The sequence below is a fragment of the Oncorhynchus mykiss genome, chromosome 20 (assembly GCF_057628025.1).
Source record: "Oncorhynchus mykiss isolate SJ-2025 chromosome 20, ASM5762802v1, whole genome shotgun sequence".
Classification (NCBI taxonomy): Eukaryota; Metazoa; Chordata; class Actinopteri; order Salmoniformes; family Salmonidae; genus Oncorhynchus; species Oncorhynchus mykiss.
The window spans coordinates 2,306,556-2,322,651 of NC_143041.1; the positions used below are offsets into that span (position 1 = coordinate 2,306,556).

Sequence of the window (16,096 nt, forward strand, 5' to 3'; positions counted from 1 at the left end):
GAAATGTTTCCTGTTTTAGTAAAGCAGAATGTGTTTCCTGTTATAGCTCAGCAAGGGAGATTTCCAGTTGCTGAGATTTCCTGTTTCTATGGCTGAGGACACCTAGGAGATTTTGGACGGTGAAAAAGGTATAAATAGGGAAATTGCCAATACTTCGGCGCTGACTTCTTGAATTCTGAATTCATAGAGACAACCATTTGAACCAGGTATTGGTGCCTGACTCAAATCTTCTAAGATTCATTGCTAACATTGCATTCATTGATAACATTGCTGGATCTGACTAAAGGAACTCTTGCATAGGCCTTTGATTCTTGGTGTATTCTATTGACTGCCAACCACTTTGTCGTTGACTGTGTGAAACTCCTGAGGAAACTTCAGTTAACTCTGACGTTATTCTTCTTGTAGGATTAACTCTCAGTCCCTTCAATTTCGTTGTGTACCATAGAACCTCCTGTAGATCATCGGGGCCAGAGATCTCTCTAGTACTCTCATCCAGTATAAACTTGAATCGAAATTTAGTGAACAAACGACTCCAATTCAACCTCTCGGCAGTTAGAGGAGAGTTGCTAAATAACTAAATTATCAATATCTGAACGATTGAACACCGCTCCTGATCTCGTGGGACTCCCTGTCATCTTTCAAAGGTAATTAAGTTGAAATATTATATTTTATTAGAGATAAGTGTTATCATTGTACCAGGCATTAAGAACACAAGGCATTTGCATGCTTTGAGTAACGCTGTATGTAACCGAGTAACAAATTGTGTAAATTGATGTTGTTGATTGTAAAAGACAAAAAACAGAGTGTTTCAAAATAAACAGTAGTTTATTTTGTTTCGAGTACCCGCCCTCTTAAGGCAGTTAACGGCACTGGAGATAACAACTTTGACACTCCCCTCTACCGGGACATTGCAAACAGAGACCAATACTCTATAACAGAATAGCTACCACTAAAAGGCAAGTTATTGTGTCCGGTGTGAACATTAATGTCTTATAGCTCTATCTAGTTTTATTATCCAAGAGATTATAGCAGATGTGCAAGGTGTAGAATTACTTGACTAAGTTCTCACATCTTAAACTTAGATACATCACAGGAAGGAAATACTCAACCATATTAAGGGAATAATAGATCCTAGTAGAGTTAGGCATAATACCAACCAGGAACAATAGCGGGTAAATAGTCTACGAGGAAAAAGTGGGGTTCGCACATCTCTGCTAGAGTTAGGCCAGTGGGAGTGACAAGGCAAAATACTTCTCTACGCGGACAGCCATCTCTGCTAGAGTTAGGCCAGTGGGAGTGACAAGGCAAAAGACTTCTCTACGCGGTCAACCATCTCTGCTAGAGTTAGGCAGTGGGAGTGACAAGGCAAAATACTTCTCTACACGGACAACCATCTCTGCTAGAGTTAGGCCAGTGGGAGTGACAAGGCAAAATACTTCTCTACGCGGACAACCATCTCTGCTAGAGTTAGGCCAGTGGGAGTGACAAGGCAAAAGACTTCTCTACGCGGACAACCATCTCTGCTAGAGTTAGGCCAGTGGGAGTGACAAGGCAAAAGACTTCTCTACGCGGACAACCATCTCTGCTAGAGTTAGGCCAGTGGGAGTGACAAGGCAAACGACTTCTCTACGCGGACAACCATCGATACAGAAAGAGAAGCAGGGCCACGCGAGCGGTCCTGATTATACCGACATAATCTAAAGCATCTATAGTGCCCTGCCTATCCAGGGAACGGAGCGCTAACCCCTCTAGCACCCCGCTGCCGGCCAAGGGGCGGGGCTGAAGGTTTCGTATCGCGACACTGTGATTATCAGAAAAAAAGTTTTTCTCTCCACTGTTTTCATCTAAGTGTCTTGATGCAATGGTAAATTGCTGGCTATAATAGCCTAATATCAGTTGGAATGTTTCCTTGTTTTTCCTTCAAGTTTACTATCTTTCAAAAACTGTATCTATGGCACTATTTAGGATTCTTAACACAGATGCACACGATACTAAATAGAAAAACAAATATTTTAACTACAGTGCAGAAATTGTGGTTTCACCTAAATCAAATCAAATGTTATTGGTCACATACACTTGTCTAGTAGATGTTATTGCCGGTGTAGAGAAATGCTTGTGCAGCGAAATTCAACTTCATTCGACCTCATACCCCTCACATCCCTGAATGTTCCATAGTTCACTACTCTACCTGCTAAGCTACCGGTCAGGTGACTACACTGAAGAAAAATATAAATGCAACAATTTCGAAGATTTTACTGAGTTACTGTTCATATAAGGAAATCAGTCAATTGAAATAAAGGCCCTAACCTATGGATTTCACATGACTGCGAATAGAGATATACATCTGTTGGTCACGATACACTACATGGCCAAAAGTATGTGGTCACCTGCTCGTTGAACATCTCATTCCAAAATCATGGGCATTAATATGGAGTTGGTCCGCCCCATTTGCTGCTACACCAGCCTACACTCTTCTGTGAAGGGGACTTGCTTCCATTCAGTCACGAGCATTAGTTAGAACCGGGCACTGATGGGCAATTAGGCCTGACTTGTAGTTGGTGTTCCAATGCATCCCAAAGGTGTTCAATTGGGTTGAGGTCAGGGCTCTTTGCAGGCCAGTCAAGTTCTTCCACACCGATCTCAACAAACAATGTCTCTATGGACCTCGCTTTGTGCACGGGAACATTGTCATGCCGAAACAGGAAAGGACATTCCCCAAACTGTTAGCATAAAGTGGAAGCACAGAATCATCTACAATATCATTGTATGCTGTAGCGTTAAGAGGCCTAGCCCGAACCATGAAAAACAGCCTGTACAGTTGCCACTATGCATTCGGGTAGGTAGCGTTCTCCTGGTATCCGCCAAATCCAGATTCGTCCGTTGGACTGCAAGATGGTGAGGCGTGATTCATCACTCCAGAGAACTAATTTCCACTGCTCCAGAGACCAATGGTGGCGAACTTAACACCACTCCAGCCGACTCTTGGTATTGCCTATGGTGATCTTATGCTTGTGGGCTGCTCGGCCAATAGAAACCCATTTCATGAAGCTCCCGATGAACAGTTATGTTGTCATTGCTTTCAGAGGCAGTTTTGAACTCAGTAGTGAGTGTTGCAACCGAAGACAGATGATTTTTACGCGCCAGCGCTTCAGGTCCCGTTCTCTGAGCTTATCAAATCAAATGTTATTTGTTACATGCACCGAATACAACAGGTGTTGTGAAAAGCTTACTTACAAGCGCTTAACCAACAATGCAGTTAAGGGAAAAAAACGTATTTACTAAAATAAACTGTTGTAAAAAATACAAAACACAATTCAAAAGAGAAAAATAACAAATAATTAAGGAGCAACAATAAAATAACAGTAGCGAGGTTATATACTGGGGGTACCGGTACAGAGTCAATGTGCGGGGGCAATGGTTAGTCGAGGTAATTGAGGTAATATGTACAGTACCAGTCAAAAGTTTGGACACACCTACTCATTCAATGTTTTATCTTTATTTTTACTATTTTCTACATTGTAGAATAATAGTGAAGACATAAACTATAAAATAGCACATATGGAATCATGTAGTAACCAAAAAATTGTTAAACAAATCAAAATATATTTTAGATTCTTCAAAGTAGCCACCCTTTTCCTTGATGACAGCTTTGCACACTTTTGGAATTCTCTCAACGAGCTTCCCCTGGAATGCTTTTCCAACACTTTTGAAGGAGTTCCCACATATGCTGAGCACTTGTTGGCTGCTTTTCCTTCACTCTGCGGTCCAACTCATCCCAATCCATCTCAATTGGGTTGAGACCGGGTGATGATGGAGGCCAGGTCATCTGATGCAGCACTCCATCACTCTCCTTCTTGGTCACTAGCCCTTCCACAGCCTGGAGGTGTGTTGGATCATTGTCCTGTTGAAAAACAAATGATAGTCCCATTAAGAGCAAACCAGATGGCATATCGCTGCAGAATGCTGTGGTATTCTGGTATGCTGTAGCTTAACCATGCTGGTTAAGTGTGCCTTGAATTCTAAATAAATCACAGACAGTGTCACCAGCAAAGCACCCCCACACCATCACACCTCCTCCTCCATGCTTCACCGTGGGAACCACATGGGTGGAGATCATCCATTCACCTACTCTGTATCTCACAGACACAGCGGTTAGAACTAAAAATACAAAAATTGGACTCATCAGACCAAAGGACAGCTTTCCGGTGGCCCAATGTCCATTGCTTGAGTTTATTGGCCCAAGAAAGTCTCTTCTTATTATTTGCTAGTGGTTTCTTTGCAGCAATTCAACCATGAAGGCCTGATTCACGCAGTCTCCTCTGAACAGTTGATTTTGAGATGTCTCTGTGAAGCATTTATTTGAGCTGCAATCTGAGGCTGGTAACTACTGAATTTATCCTCTGCAGCAGAGGTAACTCTGGGTCTTCCTTTCCTGTTGACGGTCCTCATGAGAGCCAGTTTCATCATAGCGCTTGATGGTTTTTGAGACTGCACTTGAAGAAACTGTCAAAGCACTTGAAGAAACTGTCAAACTGTCAAAGACCACCATGTCTTAAAGGAGTGATGGACTGTCGTTTCTCGTTGCTTATTTGAGCTGTTCTTGCCATAATATGGAATTGGTCTTTTAGCAAATAGGGCTATATTCTGTATGCCACCCCTACTTTGTTACAACACAACTGATTCACATTAAGAAGGAAAGAAATTCACAAATTAACTTTTAACAAGGCACATCTGTTAATTTAAATTATTCCAGGTGACTACCTCATGACGCTGTCTGAGAGAATGCCAAGAGTGTACAAAGTTGTCATCAAGGCAGAAGGTGTCTACCTTGAAGAATCTCAAATACTAAACATATTTTGGTAAATACTTTCTTGGTTACTACATGATTCCATATGTGTTATTTCATAGTTTTGATGTCTTCAAGTATTCTACCATGTAGAAAATAGTAAAAATTAAGAAAAACCCTTGAATGAGTGTGTACAAACTTTGGACTGGGACTGTACATGTATGTAGAGGGGCGGCAGGTAGCCAAGTGGTTGGAGCATTGGGCCAGTAACCAAAATGTTGCTAGTTCTAAATCCCCTAGCTGACAAGGTAAGAATCTGTCATGCTGCCTCTGAACAAGGCAGTTAACCCACTGTTACTAGGCCATCATTGGAAATAAGAATATGTTCTTAAATGCCTTGCCAACTTAAATAAAAAACAAAAAAATAAAGAGGTAAAGTAACTGTGCATGTATAATAAACAAAGAGTAGCAGCAGTGTAAAAATGCCTTCAGCTCAGTGCGGATGTTGCCTGTAATCCATGGCTTCTGGTTGGGGTATGTACGTACGGTCACTGTGGGGATGACGTCATCGATGCACTTATTGATGAAGCCAGTGACTGATGTGGTGTGCTCCTCACTGCCATTGGAAGAATCCCGGAACATATTCCAGTCTATGCTAGCAAAACAGTCCTGTAGCTTAGCATCTGCTTCATCTGACCACTGGTACTTCCTGCTTTAGTTTTTGCTTGTTAGCAGGAATAAGGAGGATAGAGTTATGGTCAGATTTGCCAAATGGATGGCGAGGAAGAGCTTTGTAGAATAAAGGTGGTCTAGAGTTTCCACCCCTCTGGTTGCACGTTTAACATGCTGGTAGAAATTAGGTAAAACGGATTTAAGTTTCCCTGCATTAAAGTCCCTGGCCACTAGGAGCACCGCCTCTGGATGAGCATTTTCTTGTTTGCTTTTGGCCTTATATAGCTCTTTGAGTGCCGTCTTAGTGTCAGTATCAGTTTGTGGTGGTAGATAGACAGCTACAAAAAAATACAGATGACAACTATCTTGGGATACTCTAGCTTAGGCTAGCAACACCTTGAGACTTCCTTAATATTAGATTTTGTGCACCAGCTGTTATTGACAAATAGACACAGACCGCCACCCCATGTCTTACCGGAGGCAGCTGTTCTGTCTTGCCGATGGACCGAAAACCCCGCCAGCTGTATGTTATCCATGCCGCTGTTCAGGCACGACTCGGTGAAACATAAGATATTACAATTTTGAATGTCCTGTTGGTAGGATAGCCTTGATCGGAGCTCATCCATTTTGTTATTCAATGATTGCACGTTCGCTAATAGGACTGACGGTAGAGGGGGATTACTCACTCGCCGTTGGATCCTTACAAGGCCCCCCGACTTGTTGGAAAGGTTGCATCCTATGACGGTGCAACGTTGAATGTGACTGAGCTCTTCAGTATGGGCCATTCTACTGTCAATGCTTGTCTATGGAGATTGCATGGCTGTGTACTCGATTTTATACACCTGTCAGAGATGGGTGTGGCTGAAATAGCCAAATCCACTAATATGAAGGACTTTTGGCTTTAGGAGCGCGGATCAGAAAACCAGTCAGTATCTGGTGTGACCACCATTTGCATCATGCAACTCGACACATCTTCTTCACATAGAGTTGATCAGGCTGTTGATTGTGGCCTGTGGAATGTTGTCCCACTCCTCATCAATGGCTGTGCGAAATAGCTGGATATTGGCAGGAACTGGAACCCGCTGTCGATCCAGAGCACCCCAAACATGCTCTGTCTGGTAAGTATGCAGGCCATGGCAGAACTGGGACATTTTTAGCTTCCAGGAATTGTGTACAGATCCTTGCGACATGGGGCCGTGAATTATCATGCTGAAACATGAGGCGATGGCGGTGGATGAATGGCACGACAATGGGCCTAAATCTTTTTATTTTTATTTAACCTTTATTTAACAAGACAAGTCAGTTAATTAAGAACAAATTATTATTTACAATGACGGCCTACCCCAGACAAACCCTAACCTTGACGATGCTGGGCCAATTGTGCTCCGCCCTATGGGACTCCCAATCACGGCCGGTTGTGATAATGCCTGGAATCGAACCAGGGTCTGTAGTAACGCCTCTAGCACTGAGATGCAGTGCCTTAGACCGCCACTTGGGAGCCCCCCTTTCAGCTTATTTCAGCTCATGAAGCATGAGACCAACACTTCACATGTTGCGCTTATATTTTTGTTCTGTGTATATTTGTAAGTACGGTGTCCATTGGAGGTCTGTGTTTGAAAGTAGCTTGGAATCGAAGAAAGCACCGGAACCAAGGCAAAATCAGTGTGATCTCACATTTTGCAACACATGGTTTGAAAAAGAACGTGATCAATTGAAGCTTCAGATGTCATTCTGATAAAGCGATACATGCATCGGCAAACTGCTTCGAAGTTAGCTGCTTAGCGATTGCTACGCATACCTCTGAGCTCCGGTATCAAACGTAACATCATTAGTGCATTTCCCTGGTTTTCCCGGAATCCCAGTTGGAAGATTCCAGGAATCCCAGTTGGAGGATTCCAGGAAACCCCTCAAACAGTATATATATTTTTTAAATCTGGGAATTTTAGTAAAGTTACCAGTTTTGCAACCCCACTTGCAGGCGTGATGTAGCCGGTAAGCAATGATTTTCAGGCTATTGTATTAGGGTACAGCTAGGCCTTATGAGATATGTATTTTCATAAAGAATTATAACATTCACGTAAGAACTCTCGTGGTGAAGGCCACAGGACTGAAAATGAACGAATTCAACAACCAGGGGCTCCCGAGTGGCACAGCGGTCTAAGGCACTGAATCTCCGTGCTAGAGGCGTCACTACAGACACCCTGGTTTGAATCGAAGTTGTATCACAACCGGCTGTGATTGGGAGTCCCATAGGGCGGCGCACAATTGGCTAAGAATTTGTTCTTAACTGACTTGCCTAGTTAAATAATGGTTAAATAAAATTAAAAATGTCTGTCACTAACAATAAGTGGTAATTCTGCAATACACTCGAAAGGGCAAGCTGATACCATCCAACTCATATCTGGATCCCCCTATAGCATGTGTCAAACTCATTCCACGGAGAGTCAAGGTTTTCCTTCCTCCCTTGTACTTGGTTGATGAATTAGGTCACTGATTAGCAAGAACCCTACCTCACATGGTTGTCTAGGTCTTACCTGAAAGGAAGAACCTAAAATCAGCAGACACTAGGCCCTCCATGGAATGAGTTTGACACCCCTGCCCTACAGGGTCACATCGACTCTATCGATTTGAGTAATGACTCCATAATCACTTTAAGTAACAGATATATTTAGTGCAACAGGTTTCCTGAACATTTTTGAATAATGACAGCACGTTGGGGTTTACAGTGTACAAACAAATAGTCCATTATTACCCTCTGCAACTCCTGATTCTTCTCTTCAAGTTGTGCCTCGATCTGTCGTAGTCGCTCCTCAAAGTTTCCATGGCGTTCCTCTGCCTAAATAGAAAAGATAGCGTTTGTATATGAGATCAAATATAAACTCAGACTAACACACGGACAGATAGTTGGTTTGCCAATAGAAGGACAGCTCAGGTCTTACAGACGGACGGACGGTAGAAAGTGGAAAGAGACAGACAGACACAACCAAGCAGTTTCACAGACAGTCAGAAATATCCACATGAGTAAACAGAGCAAACAGAATGAACTTAGACATCCAGTACAGTACCTTGTTGAGGGCAGCCACTCTCTGGGCGAGCTGGGCCTCGATCTCGGGCAGTGTTTCGGCCCGCTGCAGGGTCTGCTGGAGCTTCTGCTTGGCGTCCTCCAGACGCTCCTGGAACTGCCTGTTCTTCTCCTCACTCTGACAGCACACAGGACGAGAAAGAGGGAAGAAAGCAGATGAAGTCAGGGATAATTTTATACAATCCAGGTCTGAGCCCGAGGGCTGGTTTTCTGGACTCAGATTAAGCCTAGTCTTGGACTAACACACTTTTAATTGAGATACTCCATTGAGAATGACTTCAATCTAGGTACAGGAAATTGGCCGTAATAATCTGGCCCTAAGTATTAAAAGACAATGCTACTCTGGTTATAACCTACTCATTTTTACAGGGTTATTGTACATCTATGTAAGCCACCCTTGTAGTCGTGTGTTAACCATTACCTGTCTGTGCAGTGACTCCTTGCTGGCCAGCTCATTCTCCAGCTTATCTTTGATGTCATGTAGGGAGGTTGCTTCCCTCTGAGCACTAAGGTACCTGCAAACAACATGGACACATTGTGATGTGATGGTAACAAAGGTGGATAACACCAACGGTGAACGTTGGTCGGGCCGATGGTCGGGCCGATGACCGACCAACCCCAACCCTGACCAACCCCAAATAGAGGGTTACCTGCGTTCTAATGTAGTGATCCTCTCCTCCATATCCTCCCTCTGGCACAGAGCCTGAACGATGCAGAAATGTAGTAAAGCATGGTTAATCATCCAAATAAACACATTACACATTGTGAATATCACAAACTGTATAAAATGGTAACCTAAACATTTGACAGAGAAATGTGCACATTTACAGTGGGGCAAAAAAGTATTTAGTCATCCACCAATTGTGCAAGTTCTCCCACTTAAAAAGATGAGAGGCATGTAATTTTCATTTCATTTCATTTTCATTTGCTGTCGTTAGTAGCTACATTTTACGACATATACATGGTTTCCAGATACTCCCGTAAAGCCCAGCTCATTGGCTATCTAGCTAGCTTTGTTTGATGATTGGTGCTTATTTGACAAAGATACAGTCGTTCAAGTGATGACCGCCCGCGTCATCGGCGCGCCATGAAGGCGTGTATCTCTGACCAAATATGGTGTCCTATAGGATATACTACAGCCCTAATGATATAGTGAAGTCTTGTTAGGAGCTTGTTAGGAGCTCTCCTCAAACAATAGCAGGGCATCTTTTCGCAGTAATAGCTACTGTAAATTGGACAGTGCAGTTATATTAACAATAATTTAAGCTTTCAGCCGATATAAGATACTTATATGTACCGACATTTGTTGTTTCTCTAAAATCTGCGATCTTGACAAAAGGCGCTGCATGATTTACAACTGTCCCGTGGACGGTACACCAACACTTAATAGAGTCCAAAAGGTAAAACTTTAGTAGAGGGATTACAAGCGGCAGGTAGCCTAGTGGTTAGAGCGTTGGGCCAGTAACCGAAAGGTTGCTAGATCAAATCCCTGAGCTGACAAGGTAGAAATCTGTTGTTCTGCCCCTGAATAAGGCAGTTAACCTACTGGGCCGTCATTGTAAATAAGAATTTGTTCTTAACTGACTTGCCTAGTTAAATAAAAAAAATATAGACCGTCATTTCTAGCAAAAGAGGACTTTATTATGCGTCATTAATCGTGAGCGGCCAAAAGCACTACGACGCTAGAGCACGATGAGCCAAGGAAATCCCCCCGGCCAGGCCCTCTCCACAACTGTGTGGTGTACTATGAGGCTCCTGGTCGCAGTGCTTTAGACTGCTGCGCCACTCAGGAGCCACTCGGGAGCTAAATGATATATTGCAACTGATCCATGATGAATATAACTCATTAATGCATATTTTCCTGTAATTCACAGGCATTCTTATGCTCTGTGCTTTGAGATATTTGCATTGGCTGCACATAATGGGATAGAAAAGCAGCTTGAACAGAGAGGCTTCGGGAACTGATAGAATGTAAGGCATGGGGTGGGCAGCCTAATTACAATTTGTTATGTGTGTGTAAAAATCGATGCTCCAGGCCTTATGTAAAAATAGATGCCCCAGGCCTTACTTGAGCGTCTAAAACTAGATAGAAAGTACTGTTGGTAGAAATTATAATTGACCTATATAATTTTGAAATAGCGGTCCTTTTTCTGTCACGCAAATTGATTTTGACAAACAAATAGGTTAAAAAAAATCACTTCAGCCCTCCGTTGAATTTCGTAATACCGATGTGGCCCTCGAGCGAAAAAGGTTTCCCACCCCTGACCAAAGGACTTGGCCAGGAACAGATTGGCCTGACTGACCTCCTTCACGTCCCTCTGGAGCTTCTGATTGGCCTCCTCCGACTTTGTCACCTCCCTCCTGGCGGCTGCAAGCTGTTCCTCTATTTCCCCAACCTGAAATGACACGAGGAAGAGCAATAAGATGATAAGGGACCATAAAGGACTATAACAGGATAGAGGGCCTTTATGTGTGAAGCCGTCAAGCACTGGTTTGGGTAGAGGCAGGTTTATGGCAAAAAATGTTCAATGATCAGGCTGTGTGGGTTTTGTCAAACAGATGCAATGTTATGACTGTCCACAAGAGGGAAGAAGGGAACTGGTTTTAAGAATCCTCATACACCCCCCCCCCAAACCTAATCTCTTTTTCTTTATACTTCTTCTGCTCTCTCTTTCACTCTTGTTCTCTTTCACACTCTCACACAATAGTGTTGGGAATGGTTCATAACAGTATAGGTTGCATTAAACCCATTTTATTTAACGGGTGGGTCAAATCCTGAATGCTGATTGGTTAAAAACGCATTCCAACTGGTGTCTATTCCACAAGTTACCATCAAGCTAAATGACGTTAAAATGCATATTTACTCTGTTACACCTGACTGCGCAATCCACTGTCTCATCAGCCCAGCCAGGGAAGTTATACACTTGATCTCCACTATAAAAAGCATCTAGACATTATCGCACATTTCTTTTAGACTAACATTTAGGTTTCAACAGCAGAGATTTGTATAAACCTTGCGACATTTGCAACATTGTTTTAAAAATATTCAGCTGTCCCATAGTAATGAACGTGTAGGGATCGGAAGTCAGGACGAGAGAGGCAGGCAGCGTTTCTCAGACAGTCGAAATCATGAATCAGCTGGCATATTTATGGATATATACAAAGAAATGTCAATTGAAAAAGGGTAAAACTAAAAGACGTGAGGCTAGCTTGTAGTGTTTCCAGCTTTAGTTTGAAGTTATTGTGATAGCTTTGTTGATGGCTAGCTCCTCTGAACAACAGTGTCCTGACGAGAGAGCACATTTTCTATGCCAGGTGAAGTCGCACCTCATTAGCTCAGTGTTATGGATGTATCCAAATAAATGTAACTAGAAAACAGCTTAATAAACTTAAACAAATGCAGCTGCTGTTGTTATTCTGTCTGCACTGTTTGACGTGACTGTAAGTTAGCCGTAGTTGGCTAGCAAGCAAGTCATAACGTTGCCAGCCAGTATGGCAATGGAACATTTAGGATGAACGACTGGGTCACGTCCATAGATACAGAACAAAAAGACTGAACGACTGGGTCTCGTCCATAGATACAGAACAAAAAGACTGAACGACTGGGTCGGGTCCATAGATACAGAACTAAAAGACTGAACGACTGGGTCGGGTCCATAGATACAGAACTAAAAGACTGAACGACTGGGTCACCATAGATACAGAACAAAAAGACTGAACGACTGAGTCGGGTCCATAGATACAGAACAAAAAGACTGAACGACTGGGTCGCGTCTATAGATACAGAACAAAAAGACTGAATGACTGGGTCGGGTCCATAGATACAGAACAAAAAGACTGAATGACTGGGTCGCGTCCATAGATACAGAACAAAAAGACTGAACGACTGGGTCACCATAGATTCAGAACAAAAAGACTGAACGACTGGGTCGGGTCCATAGATACAGAACAAAAAGACTGAACGACTGGGTCGGGTCCATAGATGCAGAACTAAAAGACTGAACGACTGGGTCGCGTCCATAGATACAGAACTAAAAGACTGAACGACTGGGTCACCATAGATTCAGAACAAAAAGACTGAACGACTGGGTCGGGTCCATAGATACAGAACAAAAAGACTGAACGACTGGGTCGGGTCCATAGATACAGAACTAAAAGACTGAACGACTGGGTCACCATAGATTCAGAACAAAAAGACTGAACGACTGGGTCGGGTCTATAGATACAGAACAAAAAGACTGAACGACTGGGTCTCGTCCCATAGATACAGAACAAAAAGACTGAACGACTGGGTCGCGTCCCATAGATACAGAACAAAAAGACTGAACGACTGGGTCGGGTCCATAGATACAGAACAAAAAGACTGAACGACTGGGTCTCGTCCCATAGATACAGAACAAAAAGACTGAACGACTGGGTCGCGTCCATAGATACAGAACAAAAAGACTGAACGACTGAGTCGGGTCCATAGATACAGAACTAAAAGACTGAACGACTGGGTCGGGTCCATAGATACAGAACAAAAAGACTGAACGACTGGGTCGGGTCCATAGATACAGAACAAAAAGACTGAACGACTGGGTCGGGTCCATAGATACAGAACTAAAAGACTGAACGACTGGGTCGGGTCCATAGATACAGAACTAAAAGACTGAACGACTGAGTCGGGTCCATAGATACAGAACTAAAAGACTGAACGACTGGGTCGGGTCCATAGATACAGAACAAAAAGGCTGAACGACTGGGTCACGTCTCTGACAACCGAACCAATAAAACGAACGACCAGCCGGCTTGGGTAGCAACCCTAGATTTGTTTCGGGACTATATCTTGTGGAAGGATTAAATAGTATGAATACATTCATCAAAATAACGTTTTTAATGAAAATATGTCAATTATTATTTGAATATGTTGGTAACCCGTTGTATAAAAGTGATAATGCCCTCGAAGGGCATTATATATCATCCAAACACCGGCTTCTTGGGCATTATCACTTAAATAAACTACACTGTAAAACGTTTAATGTAAATTTACAGTAACATTCTGGCAGCAATTGGCCAGTAAGTCACTAATTTATTTTACAGTACAGCTACTGTAATCCATTTTACGGTACCACAAATATGACTGTAATCTAATTTACAGTACCAATTACAATTACAGAATATTACTGTAATTACCCAGTGACATATTAACCAGTGGTCCAGTATTTCAGAAACGTCCGGCCTCCTGGGCTTTTCACGTACGACAGTGTCTAGGGTTTACCGAGAATGGTGTGACAAACGCAAAACATCCAGTCAGTGGCAGTCCTGTGGGTGAAAACAGCTCGTTGATGAGAGGTCGAAGGAGAATGGCAAGAAATGTTCAAGCTAACAGGTTTGTCCACAAATGGCACAGTAGAACTGTGGTGTGTAGAACAGCATCTCGGAACGCACAACTCGTCGGCCCTTTACACAGATGGGCTATTATAGCAGACCACACCGAGTTCCACTCCTATCAGCTAAAAACAGAAAGAAGCAGCTCCAGTGGGCACGCGATCACCAACACTGGATAATTGAGGAGTGGAAAAACAGTCTGACGAATCCAGGTTCCTGTTTTGTCATGCTGATGGCAGAGTCAGGATTTGGGGTAAGCAGCTTGAGTCCATGGCCCCATCCGGCCTGGTGTCAACAGTACAGGCTAGTAGCGGTAATAGTGTGGGGAATGTTCTCCTGCAACATGTTAGGTCCCTTAATACCAATTCAGCAACGTTTCCATGCACCAAATAATTCAGGCTGTTCTGGAGGCAAAGGGGTGTCCAACTCAGTTCCAGGTGGGTTTACTTTCCAACACACTAACCGATATTTGGTGTTTTATATCACTTGCACTCTGATCTGTTCCCTACATACATTTAATTGTTAGGGAACCACTACCACATATTAGCTATATTTGTACAGCATTCTCACTAACAGGTGCAACAAATATAACCTCTTACAAGACACCCCTCAGAATATATTAATGAGACACTAGTGTTCAAATGGTTTTTGTCGCTCAAAAAATAAAGTATGGTACTATGTTCTGAATTACAGAAAATTACTAGCAGTGATATTCAGGACAAGGTTTGTAGAAATCCTTAAAATACAGTATATTACTGTTTTCTGTTGGGGTACAGCACTCTCAAGGATACAACAAATATAGCCTCTTACAAGGCACGTCTTAAAATACATTAATGAGCCAGAGACTCTTTCACCGCCCACAACATTTTTCCCACAATGCACCATAATTCATTCTGTAAAACACATTTAAGGTATTTTACTGTGCATTCTACAGTGTTTTACAGTTGAAATGACAGAAAAGTCTTACAGAGTGCTATAAAACACATTTACAGTATTTTACTGTGCATTCTACAGTGTTTTACAGTTGAAATGACAGAAAAGTCTTACAGAGTGCTGTAAAACACATTTACAGTATTTTAGTGTGCATTCTACAGTATTTTACAGTTGAAATGACAGAAAAGTCTTACAGAGTGCTGTAAAACACATTTACAGTATTTTACTGTGCATTCTACAGTGTTTTACAGTTGAAATGACAGAAAAGTCTTACAGAGTGCTATAAAACACATTTACAGTATTTTACTGTGCATTCTACAGTGTTTTACAGTTGAAATGACAGAAAAGTCTTACAGAGTGCTGTAAAACACATTTACAGTATTTTAGTGTGCATTCTACAGTATTTTACAGTTGAAATGACAGAAAAGTCTTACAGAGTGCTGTAAAACACATTTACAGTATTTTAGTGTGCATTTTAAACATGTTTACTGTTGAAATGACAGAAACATCTTACAGTGTAGGCAGTGCATACATGTACCAAAACATGTAGGGTAGGCTACATTCTCTCCTTCTCTAACCCACCTGTCGACACATCAGGGCCAGTCTCTCTTTCAGCTGGCAGAGCTCAGCTCTTAGGCGCTCTATCTCCGTTTCTCTCTGTCTGCCGATCTCCCCGTCCAATCCAGAAGACGGTCCATTGAGTAGGCGCTGATGTCATGGGCAACGATGGTTTTCGAGAAAGGAGAGGGACGGGAAATGAGATCAATTAGACCCATGTTGAATATCAAAGAGACACATCATAATACCCATATACTATGTACTGTTATTAACTGTTGGACGCTAACAAACTTAAATACTGGAACCAAGGTGCATAAATCTTACATCTTTCCCGCCGTCCATCCCCTTTTGCCGTCTTTTAATTTGGTCTCTTAAAGAGATTACCTGCAAGAGAGGTAAATGACAAAAAAATAGTGAATGCATTTGTATCTTTCTTATTGTCAAGAAATTGTGATATAACATGCTCTAATAAAACATCTGTATCCCGCATGGCTTTTACCTCTTGTGCTGTTGCTTGTAGTTGATCCTCCAAAAGAGTCACTCTCTCAAGGGCCACCCGGAGTCGCTCTCGAACCTTAGGGCCAAAAATGAGAAATGAAAGAGAAACGCTGAGAAATGTGTCTGTCTGGATCCCTTCATCAAGACAATAAAGCGACTGTTGAGGGAAAGCTACAGTAGCTGCTTATGAGTGGGAT

The 16,096-nt window shown here is 42.5% G+C and overlaps 1 protein-coding gene across 2 annotated transcripts in view; it reads right to left on the bottom strand.

Moving 5' to 3' along the window:
* The window catches only part of LOC110498794 (liprin-alpha-3), a 63,860-nt gene that overhangs the window by 36,563 nt on the left and 11,201 nt on the right, over positions 1-16,096 (bottom strand). For both annotated transcript variants that reach the window (XM_090211993.1, XM_090211992.1), the window contains 8 exons: positions 15,901-15,975; positions 15,726-15,785; positions 15,426-15,551; positions 10,844-10,936; positions 9,191-9,243; positions 8,962-9,055; positions 8,524-8,658; positions 8,211-8,294 (listed from right to left, as the gene is read on the bottom strand). In XM_090211993.1, coding sequence (XP_090068119.1) covers positions 8,211-8,294; positions 8,524-8,658; positions 8,962-9,055; positions 9,191-9,243; positions 10,844-10,936; positions 15,426-15,551; positions 15,726-15,785; positions 15,901-15,975 — 720 coding nt within the window. The remainder of the gene's footprint in view (positions 1-8,210; positions 8,295-8,523; positions 8,659-8,961; positions 9,056-9,190; positions 9,244-10,843; positions 10,937-15,425; positions 15,552-15,725; positions 15,786-15,900; positions 15,976-16,096) is intronic.